General features: G+C 39.7%; 1 protein-coding gene across 1 annotated transcript in view; it reads left to right on the plus strand.

The window, feature by feature from the left end:
- The first annotated feature begins 1,108 nt into the window (after nucleotides 1–1,108).
- The window catches only part of ZMYND10 (zinc finger MYND-type containing 10), a 105,224-nt gene continuing 82,358 nt past the window's right edge, over nucleotides 1,109–23,974 (plus strand). Inside the window, exons 1-2 of the mRNA XM_053689001.1 lie at nucleotides 1,109–1,206; nucleotides 15,343–15,451. Of these exons, the coding sequence (XP_053544976.1) occupies nucleotides 1,109–1,206; nucleotides 15,343–15,451 (207 nt within the window). The remainder of the gene's footprint in view (nucleotides 1,207–15,342; nucleotides 15,452–23,974) is intronic.

Raw genomic sequence — 23,974 nt, forward strand, 5'->3', positions numbered from 1 at the left:
TACATAGAGATCCCTGCTGAGAACTCCTTTGTATCTGTCCCTACATGGTCACAGCAGGGGAGATAAGGGACAGTATACAAAAATTTTCATATAACTGCATATAATAGACACTACTATAAAGAATAATATGCACAGATACTGATATAAAAATCCAGTATTAAACTGTTTAAAAACTTACTTAGAAGCTTCCAGTTTAGCTCTGTTTATTTAAAGAGTTACTGGAACACCTACTCCAAGTGGGAAATATCAGACACTCCCCCTCCTTTGCATATGAAAAGACCCTTTACACAAACAGAAGCAAGCTGAAGTAGGCATACATCGGTATTCTCCTAAAACTTTGGGGCTTGGTTAGGAGTATGAAAATCAGAGCAATGTTAATTAAAAATAAGCAAAATTATCCATTTTTAAAAATTAAAAAAAACAAATGTATGGGCTATATAAATAGATCATCTACAAAACATTTATGCAAAGAAAAAACGAGTGTATAATGTCCCTAAAGGGGTAGTTGCCTGAACTGCAAATCAATGCATTTTTAAATGGGTTTAAAATATATATTTTATGCAAATCTTTTGCAATGATGTTTTTTATTGCTGACATGAACTGTGCATATATTAAAAATGAATGTAATGTCCCTATATCTTTAATAAAAAACAAAAGTCTTCTAAATTTTAGTTAATTCCGGTAAAAAAAATATATATATGAGCTACTCTACTATCTATAATGTAGTCTTGTTACCTAAAACACAGCAATAACCGTCATTGTGTAACACACCACTGCCAGTGCTTTCACTATTGGGTCATAACAAAACAGGAAGATGCGTAAATAAAAAGAAAGGAGGACACTTCCGGTTGTTACACAGACTGCTCACTAAGGTGTAGCAACATGGCTGACTTACGGTTATTTCGCAAATCACAGCTCATTCTCGGGAAAACGCCTCCGCACATGCGAAAGGAAGGAACAAAGGGAAAACACTGCGCATGCTCATTTGGATGATGATTGTTGTCGTGGTGATTCGTGACGCTGCGCATGCGCACTAAGCTGTGTGTTTCGTTTCTATGGTAACGGCTAAACTGTAAAGAATCCCAGAGTGTCAGTTTAACTGAGGAAGATGGAGGACTCACCGGTGCAGGTTGTGCTGTATGGAGAGGCGGAGGGCATGGTGAAAAGTCTTCAAACCTTCCCGTTACGGGACACGGGGTCTGGCGGGTGAGAATCCGACGAATCATGCATTAAAGGGATAGGAAAGTCAAAATTAAACTCGAATGATTCAGATAGAGCATGTAATTTTAAGACACTGTAAAATATGCTTTGTTCTATTAGTATCCCTTGTTTAAAACGAATACACACATATCCTACACTAGTGGGAGCTATCTGCTGATTGGTGCCTGCACACATTTGTCTCTTGTGATTGGCTAATAATTAGATGTGTTCAGCTACCTGCCAGTAGTGCAATGATGTTACTTCTGCAATGAATAACAAGATAAAGAAGCAAATTTAATAATAGAGGTAAATTGGAAAGTTGGTTGAGATTGTATGTGCTATCTGAATTATGAATGAAAATGTTGTTGTTTCCTGTCCCTTTAAGGCATATTGTAAATTAAAGAATGACCGCAGGCAGGGAAAGGAAAAGGTCTTCAACCAAGAGAAACATAGTAACTACCGCATCAGCCATCATGCAATTAAATAAAATTTACATTAAAGGGCATGACAAACATTGTATGCATAGTAAATTCATATGCTGTCTAGCAACATTTAAAGGGACAGTCTACTTTTTGTATTGTTAAAAAAAATAGATAACACCTTTACTACCCATCCCCCAGCATTGCATAACTAACATTTTTATATTAATATACTTTATAACATCTAAGTTTGCCTGTTTCTAAGCCCCTGCATCCGCCTCTTATCTCAGTGCTTTTTAAAATCTTGCACACTGCTATATAGTGCTAGTTTGTGTGTGCTATATAGATAACACCAGGCTCACTCCTGTGGAGAATGATTGGCTAAAATGCAAGATTGTAAAAAGCACTGAAATAAGGGGTAGTCTGCAGGGGCTTAGATACAGGTAATCATAGAGGTAAACATTATATTATAAAGTGTTGGTTATGCAAAACTGTGAAATGGGTAATAAAGGGATTATCCCTTTAAACAATAATATTTTTTTTTTAAGTAGACTGTCCCTTTAAATGTCTTTGCTGTGTTCTCCAATGTAGAACATGCTGTGATCTAAGATGTCATTGCAGAAAATGCAGCATGTCTGCAGAAAGAACAGGACACGTGTAGGGACTGTAATCACTTGTGATTTGCAGTGCTGCTCCACCTCAGACTGTTCTCTTCAAATGGCACTGTGCTCTGGCTGCACTGTGTAAGTTTTTCCTTAAAACTGCAGCCAGAGTGAAGCACTGTTTGAAGAGAACAATCAAATACAGTGCAGTGCTGCAAAATGGCTGGACATTGATGGCTACTCCACAGTATGCAAAGCTGTGACTCCCGAATGTAAGATGTTTTTGTGAGCAATGTACCTTTTTTTTTTTCTTCTCTTCCGCTAATTTGCTATTCAGTTTTCAACTGCTGCAGTATATTATAAGACTTTAAAAGTGCTTTACTCTCCAGTTAATAAACACATTGCTATTGAGCTGCTGTTTTAGTGTAACTGCCTAATTATAAATTTAATTTAATTTCAAAAGGAGCTGCAGAAAAATTTTCATTAAAAAAAATCTCATCGCAGAAAGTGAAAAGAAGTAATGCCTTTGGGGCTGTGTTTTAAAGCAAGAAGTGTTCGCTTCTCTTCAGTTTAACTCTTTAGTGACAGCTTTACTTAAAGGGACAGTTCACTTGAAACATTTTATTGTTTAAAAAGATAGATAATCCCTTTTACCCATTCCCCAGTTTTGCACAACCAACACTGTTATATTAATACACTTTTACCTCTGTGATTACCTTGTATCTAAGCCTCTGCAGACCTCCCCCTTATCTCAGTTCTTTTGGCAGACATGCATTTTTAGCCAATTAGCGCTGACTCATAAATAACTCCATGGGAGTGAGCACAATGTTTTCTATATGGCACACATCAACTAGCACTGCCAAACTGTGAAAAACTGAAGCAAAGATGTGGGGAACAGCAACCAAAACAATTAGGCACAGGAGCAAGGAGTCAGCCACCCCTACGTATCAGTAAATCTTGAAAAAAATGAACTCCCGCCTTGGCAGATTTAATAAAAGAAAGACCTTTATTATACATTGGTCCACACAAAAACGTTTCAGACCTCTGCTAGGTCCTTAGTCATGTCTGACATGACTAAGGACCTAGCACAGGTCTGAAACGTTGTTGTTTTTGCGTGGACCAAGGTATAATAAAGGTCTTTCTTTTATTAAATCTGCCAAGGCGGGAGTTCCTTTTTTCAAGATAAACTGTGAAAAACTGTCAAAATGCACTAAATAAGAGGCGGCCTGCAAGGGCTTAGAAGCATATGAGCCTACCTAGGTTTAGCTTACAACAAAGAATACTAAGAGATCAAAGCAAAATTGATGATAAATGTAAATTGGAAAGTTGTTTAAAATTGCATGGCCTATCTGAATCATAAAAGTTTAATTTTAACATGACTGTCCCTTTAATGATACATGTGTGAGTGAATTAATTGTGCTGCATGACTACAATATTTTTTTTTGTTAGAGTACTGTTTTTTTCCATATGAATAAATACCTTCCTTATGGGACACAGTACTTAACAGCTGGGTCGTCCAACTACTGCTAATTGGGTAACTTGTAGTTTCTGCTTGGGACCAGCAGTGTTTTGCAGCTCCCGGGTGGCACTTTAACTATGTATTTAACCCATTTGCAGTGGGGTTTATTGTTTCATTATTATGCATCTTTAAGTTCATTTGTGTATATATACATATAATTAATCAGCAATTAAAGATTATTTTTGCAAAAGTATACAAAAAAATAAATGTTATATAAACATTCAATCAGGACAGTGAGATCCGCACTATCACCGTTTCGTTTAATCAGCCAGTATACCTGAGTCATAAATTTCCGGTGCAACACCAAAAAGAAGCTTGAGAAAGGGGCAGGTGCCTCGAAACGTTGCTCGTAATAAAGGTATAGCCTTTAACCCGTGTGCCACCTTGCTTTTTGTCATGTTATAGAAACATTTACAGCAGTCATTTTGTTGAAGAATTTCTGTTACTTTGCAGTCCAGGGATTCATCTCTTGAAAAGCTTCTTGAGTAAGTTGGTCTTATTAATTTGTTGAAGCCAATTAGGGACACGTATAAATGAACTCCTGCATGGATTAACCAAATACTGGGTAAAATACTGTAAGATCAGACCCCTGCAGGATGCACGGCAAGTTCTTTGGGGCATTGGAAACCCACAGTTTTCAGAGTTCAGATACAAGAAAAGTGGCCAAAATTTATAATGAAAGTATATTAAATCGCTATTTATCCATGCATATTTATAAATTCTATGATAAATTCAGTTTTGACGTTAATCTCCAATTAAAAGTAAAGTACCCAAGAATGTATAGAGTGGAGCACTGCCATACCTACGTGTGTCAAAGGGAAATTGTACCAGATAAACTGTGTATAGAATCATATCAGATACAGAGTAGTTATATCATTAATATTTTCCTTAATATATATTGAAATTAATTAACTTTTTCCTTGTTTTTTTTTTTTTGGTTGTAAAATGTGGGGAATATTAGTGGATGTTAACCATTTAAGTCGGATGATGACACCTGGTCTTCATGCACACAATGCATTCAATGAGAATGACGACCACGTGTTGTTTTCTGGAGGTTGGGGGGGCAGAGCAGATTGTAGCCCCACTGCACTTAAAAAGATAGATAGTCCCTTTATTACCAATTACCCAGTTTTGCATAACTAACACAGTTATATTAATATACTTTTTACTTCTGTAATTACCTTGTTTCTAAGCCTCTGCAGACTGCCCCCTTATTTCAGTTCTTTTGACATACTTGCATTTTAGCCAATCAGTGCTGACTCCATGTGCATGAGCACAATGTTATCTATATTGCACACATGAACTAACACCCTCTAGCTGCGAAGAATTGTCAAAACACACTGAGATTAGAGGCGGCCTTCAAGGGCTTAGAAATTAGCATATGAGCCTATCTAGGTTTAGTTTTAAAGGGCCAGTAAACCCACAAAATAATGTTATATAATTCTGCACATAGTGCAGAACTATATAACTTCAGCTTAGCGCCAGCTTTCTACCTGAAAGGATTTAAAGAAGATTTTCTACGAAAATGACTTTTACAGAACGCTACCAGAATCTGGAACAAGCTACATTGAGTTTAATGGCGCGATCGAGCCGGCTGTGAATAGACAGACCCGCTCAGTAGAGCCAGGAGCGGCGTACTGTCAAAGTCATTTTCGTAGGATATTTTCTTTGAAATCCTTTTAGGTAGAAAGCTGGCGCTAAGCTGATGTTATATAATTCTGCACTATGTGCAGAATTATATAACATTATTTTGTTGGTTTACTGCCCCTTTAAACTAAATATACCAAGAGAACAAAACAAATTTTATGATAAAAGTAAATTGGAAAGTTTTTTTAAAATTACATGCCCTATCTTAATTGATGGAAGTTTAATTTTGCCTAGACTGTCCCTTTAAGGCCTGCTACAAGGTGGCTAAGCAGATCGAGCATCTCCGGGGGAATCCAGGGATGCATCAAGTCCTCTTAACATCCCTTAAACTCACCATTTGCTCTTTAAAACAGTGTGTGATTTGGGGGTATACGTCTAAGCATTTAAAAAAAAAAAAAAAATCTCTTTTCGCAGTTTGGGGGTCTCTAGGCACTTATTTAAGGTCATCAAACAGGACTAGAGACCCCCCAAACTCCTTGTTTTAAAACCCAGAAGTCCTTTTTAAATTAAAGCCCCCATATATGGTTTTTAAAGCCAGGTGATCACTGTAGTAATGGCGACCACCTGGCGTGAAAAAATGCGCATTTATTGGAGTAGAGGCTCATGGGATCCCCTATATGCAGGGGTAGCTGCCAGTTTTTCTGGAAAAAATAATAATAAAGGCCATGCTAATTAGCATACATTTGCATAAATAATTATACCACATAAATTGGAAACTAAAGCTACTCGGACTGATTTTAAATGATCATTGGTTTTTAATTAGATTCTAACTGCATAAGAGCATCTTTATATATATATTTATTTATTTTTTATTTCCACCTTTGACCTTAACCCTAAAAATACCAGGCATGTCGGTAAAATACTGGCTGGGTGACTACCCTATGTGCATAATAAATGTATGCAAATATACCCAAAGGACATTATTTATATGAGGATAAACTCTTCTTCTTTTGGCTACAATGTTTATAAAAATAAATAAATATTGTTTACAACCTCGTTTATTGAAATGTAATTTTAAGTTTACGGTCCCTTTAAACTTTCTTGATTCAGGGAAAACATTTTAAGCATAATTTTAATGGACTTGAATAATCTAATTTGCTTCATTCTCTTGGTATCTATTGTTGCAAATCATATCTAGATAGCCTCAGGAGCAGCAATGCACTACTGGGAGATGATTGGTGGCTACATATATATTCCTCCTGTCATTGGCTCACCCAATGTGTATACAAGCTCCCAGTAGTGCACTGCTGTTCCTTCAACAAAGGATATCAGGAAAATGAAGCAAATTTGATAATATCAGTAAATTGGAAAATTGATTAACATTTGATTCTCTCTCTGAAACATGGTAGGAAAATGTGAGCTTTAATGTCCCTCTAATTTTTACTTTAATGAAGCTTTAAAGGGACAATCTACCCCAGAATTGTTATTGTTTAAAAAGATAGATAATCCCTTTATTACCCGATCCCCAGTTTTGCACAGCCAACACATTTATAATAATATACTTTTTACCTCTGTGATTACCTTGTATCTAAGCCTCGGCAGACTGCCCCTTATTTCAGTTATTTTGACAAACTTGCATTTTAGCCAATCAGTGCTGACTCCTAGGTAACTCCACAGAAGTGAGCACAGTGTTATATATATGGCACACATGATCTAGCATTGTCTAACTGTGAAAAACACTAGATGAGACCTGGCCTTCAACAGTTTAGAAATTAGTTTATGAACCTACCTAGGTTTAGCTTTCAACAAAGAATACCAAGAAAACAAAGCAAATTTGATGATAAAAGTACATTTGAAAGGGGGGGCGGAGCTAGCCACTGACCTGACTAAACGTGTGCACATTGAGCTCCATAAACTAAATACTTGAAAGAGGCACATAAAGTGTAGATTTTGACTTATATTATGTGTTTAAGTTGTCGGCTTTAGCAGGTGAACATTCTCTCACAGCAGGGTGCCCTTTTTCACCTACTCCACCAACGTTGATAGACAGCTCAGATTGGGACACCTACAGTGTGGCGTGCAGACCTGCTTACTGCTGCGGAGAGTGCAGGCCAAAAAACTAACTATACCCAGTGTGTGTTGGTGTTTCCCTATAGGCTTCACATTTATCATCCGAGCCTACCGGGTCATCCTCATCTAACCTTCCTGCTAACACCGCCACCCAAGAGGATATCACCGGAAGCCAGTGGACCCCATAACAGCCCCTCATTTGTGGCCACAGCTGTCTCCTTACTCCGGAGGGTCGGGGCTCCGCTCCGGAGTACCTGCCACCTTTTGCACTATCGGATACCTGATCCCGGTCGCCACCAACTACCTTCGCTCCGGAGGGCCGGGGACCCGCTCCGGAGCGACCAGCCGCCATCAGATTTTGTGGAGGATCCCTACCCGACAGCCTGTAGCGACCGCGGAGATCTCGGCGGTGAGATAGCTACCCCTCAGCACACGGCAGATTGCAGCCTGACATAAGGAGAGTGTCAGATTTGCGAGGACCCAGCGGCACAGTGACGACCAGACCAAGTCTTTTTTTTCTGCACAGCATAGGGAAGAAAAAGGGCGCGAACACCCGCCATCTTGAGGCCTCTTCCTCCTCCACTGGACCCGGGTTGACAGTTTCACTAGAGCACCAGCTTCAAGAACCGGGTAAGAGCCTGTCAGTATACCTGACTTTCTATACAGTTCTCTCAGACCCAGAGGTACAGACAGCACACCGCTAACTTTCGATCCCTACATAGTCTGGTACCAAGGCCCTTACGGATAAAACCCCTTTACTCCCTTGCATAACTGCTCAGCTGAACACTAGAGGTGACATTAGACATACCCCTGAAACATAGCTGTGGACTTTTGTAACGGCTGGTTCCCTAGGGCCAGCTATGAGTGATTAAACTTAGCAGGAACAAACTGCAATAGGAAACCTACAACACGGAACTTCCTAAATAACTTTAACTGTATATATCAGCCATACCCCATCTGCAGAAGCAGCCCCAGCTCTATATGATGGATCACTGACCCCTTACTGCCTGGGACCTACAATAAATCCTGCAGTGGCTGTGTAGAATAGGCCACTTACCTCCAGCACTTGAGAGTGTAATCTACCCTTGCCTCACCTCACTTACTGAGGCCCAAGGGGTTGTGATATACCTATACCTATAAGGCCTGAGAACTGGCTCTGCAGCCACATCCTAAAACAAAGTACCTACTACGTACCTCTGATATTTCACACAACCGTTTTGCTTTACTGTGTGGTGGGATCTTGCACAGCACCTGCTGTTTAGACATTTTCATATTAGTCTGTTTTCATTCATACCAGCTGCTGCGACAGCCTTATTGTCCTCAGGCTCATAACCTGAGGTGGAGTGTGATTTCACATTGTTGCCTTAACTATACGCCTTTTTTTTCCCACAGGTTTCTCAGTATATTATAATATAAAGGGTTAGTGCAACTTTTCAGGTCTGTGACACACCAACAGCTCAGTCAAAAAGCTCTGCACTCTTATTAAAGGTTTTTGAGCCTTAGACCAGCCCACATATCTACCCAAAGCTATTATACCTACCTGCACATATCTCCCCTGATCCCATAAAATTATTGGGGGATAAGTAAACTCACTACATTACCATCCAGACTCTCCCTTCAAAAGTACTTGCACAACTGGGATCTTGTAGTGACACAACACAACAGTAAACAGTGAAACTAACACCTACTCCCCAAGGTCCATACACATAGACACATATATTGACACGCTCCCTTAGCCTTACGCACATTAAAACGCAATAGCCCGCACAATCACCACACATAATCTGATCACCCCACAACGCACTTTCATCATTGAAGCACATCTTCCGAAACATTGTATCCTGAAGAACACCACCTTCACCTATACCCTTGACCTAACAGTCTAACGAATTAATAGGAAGATATTTTATTAACCTCCACTCAGTATCCTCTTGACCCGCACTGATTGTTAACGCTCCCTGGCACCTCTCCCTTTCCGGTCCAGTTAGTCTGGGCTGGTCACTTCCCTCCTCCTTTTTCCCTTCTACACAGTCGTATCCTATTATCCCCTGAGGTGCCAGAGACTTATTTACTTGAATTTGTACGTTGGGCCCGGGAGGTTCAATTCCTATCTATTATGTGATGTTGTAACAAAATGTCATAAATATAAAGGGTGCTGCTGATCCCTGCTCCGCAGTCCAGTAATACATATCAGAACTAGTAAACTTAGCTACACGGTACTTTATTCTCTTAAGATTACCCTAGGAGTACTTTGCAATTGAAGGTTGGTACTAATCTTTCATTTACAGATATACCTAACAGTCTCATCACAATGCCTCAGGGGTCGAGACGACAGGGGAAAACCCCCACCAGCTCTCAAAAGACTGTTTATGACCACTTTACACAATCAGGCAAAGGACTTAACCTTGTCACTAACGAGGAGTTAAGTGATCCTGAATCGCTGGATGCTGAATCTCATTCCAGTGTGCGCTCAGAAGCGCCTTCGCATCACTACATTACTAAGGCTACCCTGCAACATATGCTGGCCAGCCAGACACGCTCCATCACTCAGGAAATTCAACGATCCTCAGCGGAATTGAAAAAAGAAATTTCGGAGATTGGTGAGAGGGTTGAAGCACTTGAGCGGAAACAGGATGATCTAGCGGTAGATCAGACAAACCTACTCACCTATTCTGAAACCCTAGCAGACCAGATGATTCAACTTGAATTTAAAATGGCAGACATCGAAGACAGATCTCGCAGGAATAATATTCGGTTTCGGGGCATCCCAGAAACTGTAGAAAATACTCACCTTCAATCTTTTCTAAGTGAGCTGTTTGTAGTACTCGTGGGTACTCCAGAGGGGCTCACTGATACAATGGAAAGAGCCCACAGAGCCTTAAGATCGCGATCTGCTCCTGCCGACAAGCCAAGAGATGTAATCGTCTGCTTCCATAGCTACATATATAAAGACAAACTCATGCAAGCAGCTTTCAAAAGGCCGCCTATGCCAGAAAAATTTAGAGACATTCAGCTTTTGCCTGACCTTTCGACTCATACACTGCAATACCGCAAAACCTTCCAACAAATTACTTTAACTCTAAGGAAAGCTAATATTAAGTACAGGTGGGGTCATCCTACAAACCTAGTGGTCACCAGAAATAATCAGAGCCACACAATCACCTCCATACCTCAAGGTATGACCCTCCTGGCCGCTTGGGGCCTACACCCGGAACAACCTCCACCAATACAACCTACTTACCCAAAGCTGAGAGCCTCGGCTCCTGAATGGTCTATCAAAGAACAAAGAGCTAAGAAACCTAAAACTAATCCACCATAAAAATGTGTCTGGTGACCCCTATAGGTACTTACCTGGATTCCACTAAACCTGGAAGTTCGACCTGTTTCTAACAGATTATGACTGAGGTTAAGTTAAAGTTTAAAAAGTTTACTAATAACTGGTACAATTAAGTTATATGTTTGTTCACTATGTCAATGTTGGTTTATTAATTTAAGAATTGCACACTTGTAATTGTAATTTAGATTATAGTGATTACTGCGGAGCAGGGCTCACACTACTGACCCCTGCTTCTCTTTGCTTCTCTCCCCCCCCATAGGCAGCCCACGCTAGGGCTCCATCGCAGCGAACTATTTTCGCTAATTCTATTCCCCTATACCTATTACCTATTCCCCTCCCCCCACCTACCCCATCTAAGTTAACTCTTATTAAAAGACCTGATCCACTCCCTATATATCCCTATGCCCCCCCTTAAAATACTAACCCATAATGTAAGAGGCCTAAACTCTCCACACAAACGTAGCTTGTTAGCTAGATCGCTCAAATTCCATAACCCCGATGTAGCCTTCCTTCAGGAGACACATTGGACGCTAGATAACCCTACTTACACGATATCTAAAGACTATACTGTTCTTGAATACACCTCCTTCTCAAAGAAAGCCAGAGGCACAGCAATCTTAATTCACAAAAGAGTAGCATATGAACCAATCCAAGTTCTAAAAGACCCACAATCTAGATTTCTTATCCTAACATGCAAGCTGGACCATACTGACCACACTTTAGTCTCTATCTATCTCCCTAACTCACACCAACCCAGATACCTCAAACGGATCCTACACACAGTTGACCGGATAAAAATAGGCAGAGTCATCCTAGCGGGGGACTTTAATATGACTTGGGACCCGGAGCTAGACAGGAAAAGAATCACCCGCACAAAACACGCTACCCCTTCTGCTCAACTCTCCCAAAAGTTCAGACAACTTATTACCCATTTCTGCTACTATGATATTTGGTGATCACTCCACACTAGAGACAGAGACTACACTCACTTCTCATTCCCTCACAAAACGTACTCCAGACTCGACTATGTCTTCTGCTCAGCAGAAACCCTTGACCAAGTCAAACACTCTAACATCTCCCTGTGCCCATGGTCTGATCATGACCTAGTCTCAGTAACTTTCCGTTCAACGGAACGACAAAATGCGAGGCCTTCATGGCGCCTCCCACATGATATCTTGCAGGATGCTGCATTCAAAGAAACTCTTAGAAAAGACATCACATTTTACTGCCAAACTAATGATAATAATCAGGTTAGAGACAACACACTCTGGGGTGCGGCAAAGGCCACCCTTAGAGGTCTTATACTCAAGAGACAAGCATACCTTAAAAAACTATCTGGCTTACCCCTCTCTAAATCTCATATCGAACTACGCCGACTAGAACTCCTCAACAGACACACACCCTCAGACAGCGCCATGGCTCAAATTATAAAAATCAAAAATCATATTAACCAGCTAGAACTGAAACGCACCCAAGCTAATTTATTCAAATTGAAACAGATTACTTACCACAAGAGTAATAAAGCAGATACATTACTAGCTAATAAACTCAAAAACAGAGCGAGTACCTCAAGAATTAACCAAATCCATTTTGGAAACCAGACCTACCGTAAACCTTCAGACATTGGCGCATGCTTTGAGAAATTCTACTCAAATCTATATAATTTAGAAAAAAAAAGCAAGCCACAAACTAACTCCTGCCGGCAATATTTGCTCTTTCCTCCGCAACTTAAATCTCCCCTCACTGTCGCCTGATGATCAAGAAAAGCTTATATCTCCCTTTACCCCTAGGGAAATTAAACACGTAATAACATATTTAAAATCGTTTAAAGCCCCAGGCCCAGATGGCTACTCAGCAGCCTTCTACAAAACTTACACAAATGAGCTCACCCCGCTACTCCTAAGATTCTTTAATCACGCTAGAGAACAGGGAAGTTTCAGTAAGGAATTCTTGGAAGCCACGGTGATAACTATTCCTAAGCCACAAAAAGACCCATCCTTATGCTCCAATTACAGACCAATTTCCCTGATCAATCTAGATGTTAAAATTTATGCCAAATTACTTGCTACACGCATCTCTAAATTACTCCCGCAACTTATAAACTTAGACCAAGTAGGATTCATTCCCCATCGCGAAGGTCCTGACAACACTAGGCGTCTCTTAAACATCTGCACTGAATCCACCAGACTTAATAGGCCATTCTCTGTAATCTCTTTAGAAGCAGAGAAGGCTTTTGACCGCGTTCGGTGGTCCTACTTATGGGAAGTCCTCAAAACCTTTGGTTTCCCAGATCAAATTATCAAAGCGATACAGGCTCTTTACTCTACCCCCTCGGCAGTAGTTAGAGGACTAGGCTTTGTCTCGCCCCCCTTCTCAATCTCTAATGGCACCAGACAAGGGTCACCCTTAGAGGGTGTCCACTCTCACCTCTTCTCTTTGCCCTGGCAATCGAGCCATTAGCAGAGCAAATGAGACAAGATAAAAAAATTGATGGCGTTCGTCTACATGGCACTATTCATAAAATAGCGCTCTTCGCGGACGACATCACGATATTCTCCTCAGACCCTCTATCTTCACTCCCGAGACTGATGGAAATATTAGACTCCTTTGGATACATGTCCCTTTACAAATTAAACTTAGATAAGACAGAAATTTTCACATGGGGTTTCTCCCAAGACACAGCTGACACCCTAAAGACCCAATATAGAGTACAATGCGCCAACAACTTTATCTCCCACTTAGGAGTCAAGATTTCGAACAATATCCCTCAGATGATTAAAGACAACTATTTGCCCCTTTTAGCCGAACTGCGAACTCTGAAAGACAAATGGGATTACACTTACATATCATGGATAGGCAGACTAACGGCCCTTAAGATGTCCTTTCTACCCAAAATTACTTATCTATTCAGATGTCTTCCTTTCCGTATCCCGGGGTATCTCCTCCACCAATTTCAGAGTGAATTTACAAAATATATATGGCAGCATAAACCCCCTAGAGTAGCGCATAAAATCCTCCAAAGCCCCCTTAGTAGAGGAGGTATAGCCTCCCCTTCGATAACAAGATATTATGAAGGAGCCATGCTCACTCACATCTCGCAATGGGGTGCGAAGGACTCCCCTAGTAAATGGAAAACCATAGAGCAAGCCTCTCTCCCAAACCACATATTCTTACCGGACTTGATTTGGATTCCTGCCCACTTACGACGGACCACAGACATTAGTAACACCATAATACAAGAATGCCTCGCTATGTGGGATAAGCTGAGACATTATCCACATATCGCCCCACACCCTTCACCTATCACTCCCATGACGGGTCTCCTACGAGGTCTACCTGACTCTCACCCTCATAGCTGGACGCGAATCGGAATACAGTCAGTAGCTGACATTTGGGTCACTTCACCAACCCCGCGCTTCATGACACTCTCAGAAATACAGGTTGGCTTCAACCTACCCAGGCATATGACATTTGAATATACAAGATTAAAGAGCTTTCTTCTTATCTGGGGTTTCCAACCCGAATTGCACCGACCCCGAACACTCTGGGAAATGACTTGGCAACAAGGTAATAAACTACATAGGCCCCTATCAATACACTACACCTTATTAGGAAACTCAGACTCCGAGAACAAGCTCTCTCACTTACTCAAATGGGAGTCGGTTCTGAATTTGACCGTACCCCCACAGACATGGCAGCATGTAATCTCCCTCACCAAAAAAGCGCTACACTGTGTTACACTCTTCGAAACTTATTATAAACTCTTAACGCATTGGTACCTCACTCCTGTGAAGCTAAACAAAATGTTTGACTCTGCATCTCCTCTATGCTGGCGTAATTGCGGTAAAAAAGGAGATTCCTTACACATATGGTGGGAATGCCCTAAGCTGAGACCTCTGTGGACTACCTGTTTCCGTACACTAGCAAGACTAGGTATAACACTTCCTGTAACCCCTTCCAATGCCCTTTTACACATAGACACTGCTAAATTACCTAAGCATCAAGCATACCTAGCACTCTATTTACTAACAGCTACTAAAGCGACTATAGCCAAGTCATGGAAAACCGAGACGCCTCCAAAATGGCCATGCATCTTAAACTATATGGCATATATCTACAATATGGAGAAACCTATCTTCTACTCCCTAAATAATTCGGACCTGTTTGAACTAGTGTGGGCAGACTGGCAAACTTGTCATAATACAGATTGGTCCCCAAACATTGGTACAAACACGCACTAGATGACCTCTGTTATATACCCTACATATAAAATCTATATCTTTACCCTTAACACCACTGCCACCTTTCCTCTCCTCCCCAGCCCCCCCCCCCTACCCCAAATAACCTACCCCCTCTGATAAGAGCTATATCACGCTCATTTTCCATTCTATGAATATATCCCAACCTGAAATGTCGATATTGGTTTAATTTCCTGTTTATATATCTTGAAGGAGCCTGCGTGCTCCAAAAACATTCACTATGTTATCTTTGTAATTGAGATTATTATTCATCAATAAAAATTAAAAAAAAAAAAAAAAAAGTACATTTGAAAGTTGTTTAAAATTGCTTGCCCTTTCGGAATCGTGACAGTTTTATCTTGTCCTTTAGGTGGTTCAAACAACATGAATACATTGAGAAGCTGAACATGCAGGCGATTCTTAACGCATCAGCTGGGCAGGAGGAAATTGTCAAGGAGTTACTGGTCAGCCATGGAAAGGTAAGAGAATACGGACTCTGCACCCAGGTCGGCACAACAGAAGACACGACACACACGCTAAAGCAAGTCATTTAAATGCTGCATGAGAATGAGAATGTACGGTTTTGTGTTCCTTTAAAGGGACATGAAACCAAAAATATTTCTTTTATGATTCAGATAGAGCATACACTCAATCCCCCTTTTCTGAGCACTAACAGATTCGCACTTTTCTGAGCGCTAACACCACAAAGCAAATAATCCACTCCCTTGTTATTTCCCGACTTGACTTCTGCAATAACCTACTTACTAGCCTTCCACTTTCCCGCCTCTTCCCCCTTCAGTCCATCCTAAATGCCTCTGCCAGGCTGATCTACCTTTCCCGTCACTCTGTATCTGCTGCACCTCTCTGCAAGTCCCTTCATTGGCTCCCCATTCACAGCAGAATTAAATTCAAAATTCTCACCCTTTCATACAAAGCTCTCACCAACGCCGCTCCCCACTACTTATCCTCTATCTAAACAAGAAGTATACTCCAGCCCGCCCACTAAGATCCAATAATGACCTGCTCCTTGCATCTGCTACTATCACTTCTTCCCATGCTAGACTGCAGGGCTCGTGCAGCACCTACCCTCTGGAACACTCTCCCTCGTGCTGTCAGGCTTTCCCCTAATCTTTCTTCTTTTAAATGCTATATGCTGTCCTTTAACCAATGAATATGCGTGATACGTTTGACAATTTTTTGTCAGTCACACAGAGCAATCCTAATAGTGGGCGTCTTCTTCCATGCTAAGTGATTGGATGATATGTGGGCGTCCTCCTAGGGCATGATGTGATTGGCTTACAGCATATTACAAACGGATACATAAGACCGCGCATATGAGCGCCTCGGTTTACACAAACTAACTGTGCCAAGTATAACATTGAGAAAGGCTAGGTCCTAGCCGAAATGCGTTTGTTGGAATACTTTCGACTATACCGCTCAGTCACTTCAGCCACCTGATGCCGATGTTTCCAGCTATCGGCCAGGAAACAGAGAAGTGACTGGCGGTTTGTTTTTAGTTGCATTGGTGTTTCGTATTGGGTTTTGGTAAACTTTAGGGGTGTTTACCCCATTTGAACTATATATAATTAAAGTAGGGCTGCAACTAACGATTATTTTCATAATCAATTAATCGGCCGATTTTTTTTTCGATTAATCGACTAATCGGATAAAAAGAGAATCAATAATAATTTTCTATGTTTTAAATAAAATCCACATAATGAGTGTTACAAATATAAACTTCAGACTAAAACTTTACATTAACACAACTGTTTCTTCAATTTTTAAGCAGCAGAGCACAGTTTTATAATTAAACAAAACAAAACCACAAACTGTTTGAAAAGAGGTAGAACTAGAAAGAGTTAGGCTATCACTGTTAATAACATTCTGTTATTCACTCTTTCAGAAACTTTGCATTGAAATGCAAAAATCTCAACATGTCCACATGCTTCTGGCTAAGGCTGGTTCTCTGTTTGCAGCTATATTTCCTGCAGCAGAGAAAAGGCTGTTGAGGTGTATTAAGTAGGGTTTTGCCAATTTCACCAAAGTGAGATATTTATCTTTGTTAGCGCTTCACCAATGCTAAGTGTTTTCTACCTTGGCAAGGGACCTCTCAATAAAGTAACCCTTGACTTCATTCTAACATAAAAATATCTTGAATATCTATATGCAATGGTAAATAACCAGCTATAAGGTTAGGGGAAATATCTAGTCCGCTCTAAAAATAACGAATATTTACTTATAAAGGTTGAATCTGATACATATTATCACAATTTATTAAAAATATAAAAAAACAATAAAAAACAAAATCAGAAGCACTAAGGACTGTATATCAATAACAGGACAAAGCCTTACACATTTATTTATACAGTACTTATAATCATCAATAGCAAGCAATACGCTAATAATTGTTCATACAGATAATAGTGCACATCAATTTAAATAACTTCCTTCAATCTAGGGGCAAGGTGTAAACAACAAGCTTGGCGCTATATCATGAAAAGCATAGTTCCAAATCGCCAGATTTAATATAAACATTCCAAATGATGACTATGACTATGGGTTGCACATAAGCCAGGGGTAGTTGTAAACTTATAGTGTCCTGAAAAAGTGAAAAGTAAATGTCTGTAGATGTCCTTTCGGCTAAGGGCCTAACCATAAAACACAATACCATGTGCAGGAGCTCAGTGGAGTGAAGCAGCTGGTGTTGTGCACAGACCAACTAATTGCAAACCAACTAATCGATTAATTATGAGATTCGTTGACAACTATTTTCATAATCGATTATTATCGATTATGATGATTAGTTGTTGCAGCTCTAAATTAAACTACAGTTTTTTTAAACTAACTCCATATTAGTCATTGTAAGAATGAGTGCTATATTAGCCCCTATCTTTCCTCTCCCCTCCGTTGTTGTACTAATGATTTAAAGGGGCAGCACCGGAATCTTTACACAAGATTCTTTTTCTTACCTAATCACAGTGTAGTGCCAGTTTCTAATTTTCTAGTATATTCTTTTAAATGCTCCCTGAAGACTTTTTTGTTCAGAAAAGCCGACCACCCAACTCAATAATAATTTTTTCTTTCATGATTCAGATAGAGAATACAATTTTAAACAACTTTCTAATTTACTTCTATTATCTAATCTGTTTCATTTTCTTGGTATAATTTGTTGAAGGAGCAGCAATGCACTAATGGTTTCTAACTGAACACATGGGTGAGCCAATCACATTCAATATATGCAGCAGCCACCAATCAACAGCTAGAACCTAGTTTCTCTGCTGCTCATGAACTTGCCTAGATAAACCTTTCAGCAAATGATAACAAGAGACAGAAGCAAATTAAATAATAGAAGTGAATTGTAAAGGTGTTTAAAATTGTATTCTCTATCTGAATCATGAAATAAAATGTTTGGGTTTCATGTCCCTTTAACATCTTTCTCATTCTTGCAGTCCTCATCTCCTGCTTCTCAACCTCCTACCCTTCTAGATTGTAAGTTCCCACGGGAATAGGGTCCTCCTGTATGTGTTTGTAAATTTTGTCTTGTCTCTTAGAAATTTTATATCATTGTCTTATCTAAATGAATAGTACTCATGGACAGTGCTGCGGAATATGTTAGCGCTTTGTAAATAAAGTATAATAATACACTATTGAACAACTTTCTAACCTACTTCCATTCACTAATTTGCTTAGTTTTCTTGGTATCCTTCCTATGTAGGCTGATTGGTAGCTGCACATATTACCTGTTGTCATTGGCTTACCAATGTGTTCAGCTAGCTCCCAGAAGTACAATACTGCTCCTTCAACAAAAGACTACAAAGAGAACTAAGCAAAATTGATAATAGAAGTAAATTGGAAATTAGATTTAAAATATATGTTCTATCTGAATCACGAAAGAAGTATTTTGGGTTTCATGCCCCTTTAAGGTAATAGCCAGTAAAATGTAACTGGGTAGTTTTAGATTGTTCGCTTGCAGGAACACAGAGAATTGTCCAAAATAATGTTGTTGTTGTTTTTTTTTTTGTTTTTATTAAGTTTATAGAAACAATTTTTAACAATAGGTACAGTAATAAGGAAAGAAATTTAGTCACAGACAAATCTCCAATATTCACCATATAATTCTAGATAAAATTAAATAAGTCTAACTATAACATTAAGTACAATACAAATACAAGCAATGTATTCAATAATCAATTAAACAAGAAAAAGAAGAAAGAGAAATTAGGAAGGAGAGGGGAAAACAGGGAAATCAAAATTAAACTTGCATGATTCAGATAGAGCAGGTCATTTTAAGACACTTTTTAATTAACTTCTATTTTCAAATGTGCTTTGTTCTCTTTGTATCCCTTGTTGAAAAAGAATACACACATATCCTACACTAGTGGGAGCTAGCTGCTGATTGGTGCCTGTAGATATTTGTCTCTTGTGATTGGCTAACAAGACGTTTTCTTGGTAGGCTCAGAAACTTGGAACTAGCTGCTGATTGGTGGCTGCACATATTGCCTGTTGTCATTGGCTTACCGATGTGTTTAGCTAGCTCCCAGTAGGGCAATGATGTTCCTTCCACAAAGGATAACAAGAGAATGAAACATGAAGTTGATAATAGAAGTAAATTGAAAAGTTGTTTAAAATTGTATCTTCTATCCCAATCATAAAATAATTTTTTGGGGCTTCCTGTTATTTAAAGGACAGTATCTTATTGTCCATCAGTGAGGAACCAAAATAAAGTTTTAATATTCAGTTTTAGATATTGGGAAATTTGGGCACATTCTTTTTTTTTGTGTTTTTTTTTTTGGTAAATTACAAATATATACACTTTTTATCATATTTGATACACCAGGTGTTTATGATTTTTTTTTTTTCATCCCAAATTGTGTTTCTTAGAAACAAAAACATTTGAATTTACAAAGCATTAATCTTATATTCCGGCTGTATCCTATTTGATACACACATTTTCAACACGGTTTTATTATATATTTTGGTATTTTTAACATTTTTAACTTGTCCAAATCCAGGAAAAGGTTACTTTGAAATATTACTAACAAAAGAAATTTTATTTTTACCGCAAGTCTTCGCCCTGAAAATGCGCATCGGATATTTCATGAAGAGAGTCAATTTTGACTACGTATTTAAATGACCAGTTGCATAATCAACAAATACATGATAACAAGACAAAGCAATAGCGTTTAGTCTGAACTTCAAATTCGTATTAGATTTTTTTTTCAGGCAAATTTCAGTTATGTCTATTTTCACTCCTCCGGTATCATGTGACAGCCATCAGCCAATCACAAATACATATACGTTTATTCTGTCAATTCTTGCACATGCTCAGTAGGAGCTTGTGACTCAAAAAGTGTAAATATAAAACGACTTTGCACATTTTGTTAATAGAAGTAAATTGTAAAGTTGTTTAAAATTGAATGCTCTATCTGAATCATGAAAATGTAATTTTGACTTGAGTGTCCCTTTAACCCCTTAATGACCGCAGCACTTTTCCATTTTCTGTCCGTTTGGGACCAAGGCTATTTTTACATTTTTGCAGTGTTTGTGTTTAGCTGTAATTTTCCTCTTACTCATTTACTGTACCCACACATATTATATACCGTTTTTCTCGCCATTAAATGGACTTTCTAAAGATACCATTATTTTCATCATATCTTATAATTTACTATAAAAAAAATTATAAAATATGAGGAAAAATTGAAAAAAAATACACTTTTTCTAACTTTGACCCCCAAAATCTGTTACATATCTACAACCACCAAAAAACACCTATGCTAAATAGTTTCTAAATTTTGTCCTGAGTTTAGAAATACCCAATGTTTACATGTTCTTTACTTTTTTTGCAAGTTATAGGGCCATAAATACAAGTAGCACTTTGCTATTTCCAAACCCCTTTTTTTCAAAATTAGCGCTAGTTACATTAGAACCCTGATATCTTTCAGGAATCTCTGAATATCCATTGACATGTATATATTTTTTTTTAGTAGACAACCCAAAGTATTGATCTAGGCCCATTTTGGTATATTTCATGCCACCATTTCACCGCCAAATGCGTTAAAACAAAAAAAATTGTTCACTTTTTCACAAATTTTTTCACAAACTTTAGGTTTCTCACTGAAATTATTTACAAACAGCTTGTGCAATTATGGCATAAATGGTTGTAAATTCTTCTCTGGGATCCCCTTTGTTCAGAAATAGCAGACTTATATGGCTTTGGTGTTGCTTTTTGGTAATTAGAATGCCACTAAATGCCACTGCGCACCACACGTGTATTATGCCCAGCAGTGAAGGGGTTAATTAGGGAGCATGTAGGGAGCTTTTTGGGGTAATTTTAGCTTTAGTGTAGTGTAGTAGACAACCCCAAGTATTGATCTAGGCCCATTTTGGTATATTTCATGCCACCATTTCACCGCCAAATGCGATCAAATTAAAAAAAACGTTAAATTTTTCACAATTTTAGGTTTCTCACTGAAATCATTTACAAACAGCTTGTGCAGTTATGGCACAAATGGTTGTAAATGCTTCTCTGGGATCCCCTTTGTTCAGAAATAGCAGACATATATGGCTTTGGCGTTGCTTTTTGGTATTTAGAAGGCCGCTAAATGCCGCTGCGCATCACACGTGTATTATGGCTAGCAGTGAAGGGGTTAATTAGGTAGCTTGTAGGGAGCTTGCAGGGTTAATATCACATTTAGTGTAGAGCTCAGCCTCCCACCTGAAACATCAGACCCCCTGATCCCTCCCAAACAGCTCTCTTCCCTCCCCCACTCCACAATTGTCCCCGCCATCTTAAGTACTGGCAGAAAGTCTGCCAGTACTAAAATAAAAGCTATGTTTTTTTTTGTTTTTTTTTAAAAAAAGCATATTTACATATGCTGCTGTGTACTATCCCCCCCTTAGCCCCCAACCTCACTGATCCCCCCCAAACAGCTCTATAACCCTCCCACTCTAACTTAATCTGCGCCATTTTGGGTACTGGCAGCTGTCTGCCAGTACCCAGTTTAGCAGAAAAAATGTTTTTTTTTTAGTTTTTATTAATTTTTTCTGCAGTGTAGCTTCCCCACACACAAAACCAACCCCCCACCCCTCCATGATCTCTTTTTGTGCTTTTGCACAAACAAGATTTGGCCATTTGTTACCAAAAATTTTTTCCATAGTGTAGCGGTTCCCACCCGCTCCCGCCCCGTGCACGCGCCCGCCCGCCACCCTCCGTGCACGCGCGCGCGCCCGTGCGCGCCCCCTAACGGCCCGCCCCCGATCCCGCCCCCCTTGACGACACAGGGAACACCGATGGCCGCCCACCCGCCTCCCAAGTCGGCTCCCACCCACCAACGATACCGGCCATCGATGTCCGGTGCAGAGAGGGCCACAGAGTGGCTCTCTCTGCATCGGATGGCCGTGTAAGGTTATTGCAGGATGCCTCCATATCGAGGCATCACTGCAATAACCGGAAAGCAGCTGGAAGCGAGCAAGATCGCTTCCAGCTGCTTTCCACACCGAGGACGTGCAGGGTACGTCCTCAGGCATTAACTGCCTTTTTTTTGAGGACGTACCCTGCACGTCCTCGGTCATTAAGGGGTTAACGGGACTGTACTGCATGTAATGCCCAGATAATCCACCAGAGGGCAAAATACATGTATCAGATATTATGCATCTGCTTTTTCATGAGAACATTTATTGCAGAGGTCTAAAAACTAGATGTATAAAATATGATACAAATGGTGATATAGGGTTACATTTAAATTTGAGCTAATATAGTGGTTTCGGTTGTGTACTTCATGCTTATTGGTTGATAGGTACTTCCTATTGATACCCTTTGACCGATTATTATTATTATTATTATTCTTTATTTATAAAGCGCCCACAGATTCCGCAGCACTGTTCATAGGTAACAAAGTTAAAAGGACAGTACAATATGAGACACCAGACAAAATTTAACAAACAAATACAGGAGGAATTGGGAGCCCTGTTCCCGTGGGAACTTACAATCTAAATGGGTAGGAGGGTGAGAAACAGGAGGTGGGGACTGCAAAGGTGGGAATGATGTTAGTGTGAAGTTAGATGAGGGTAACTAATAGGCAAGTGGAATTCATTAGTTACTGATTTGGTTATAGGCTTCCCTGAACAAGAAGGTCTTTAGGGAGCGTTTAAAGGAGGAGAGGTTGGGGGAAAGTCTGACAGCACAAGGAAGTGCGTTCCAGAGGGTTGGTGCCGCACGAGAGAAGTCCTGTAGTCTAGCATGAGAGGAGGTGATGGTAGAAGAGGCAAGGAGTAGATCGTTGTTGGATCTTAGGGGACGGGCTGGAGTATATTTGTTGATGAGTGAGGACAGGTATGGGGGGGCTACTACAATACTCATTGTACCTGTTAGCCAATGAGCAGCATAATAGAATGTATCCGCCAATAAAACATTAGCAGGAAGTACTTGTCTGCTTATGAACAGTAGAATGAAATACACAACTAATACTGTAGTATTAGTTTCCTTTTAAATTGAAAGGGACATGAAACTCAAAATGACATTGTCATCATTCAGATACAGGAAACAATATGAAAAAAAGAGATACAACTTTCCAAATGGCTTATGATATATTGTTGAAGAGCAGACCTAGGTAGGTCCAGGAGTATGTAGGTATTTGGAACACTATATAACAGTAGTTTTCCAACAATGTTATACATTACTGCAAACACTGCTGCCATCTAGTGCTCAAGACTGTATAATATTGCTTCAAACATTGATGCATCACTGCTACCATATAGTGCTCCAGGAACATGCACTCTCCTGAGCCTACCTACATATGCTTTTCAAATAGTGTACCAAGACTAAAGGGTAGATTATAACGCTTTTTTCGCTATGTGGAGCTGTGAGCAAGCAGCCACATATTTAAAAATCAGAAACTGCTTCTTTTGCATGCCTTGCTCTTGCGTAATCGGCTACGCCGGAGCAGGGGACGGCATTGCACAAGAAACCTCTTGCACAATGTTACATTTTGCCATGCGGTGCA

This window comes from Bombina bombina, chromosome 7 (genome assembly GCF_027579735.1).
Source record: "Bombina bombina isolate aBomBom1 chromosome 7, aBomBom1.pri, whole genome shotgun sequence".
Classification (NCBI taxonomy): domain Eukaryota; kingdom Metazoa; phylum Chordata; class Amphibia; order Anura; family Bombinatoridae; genus Bombina; species Bombina bombina.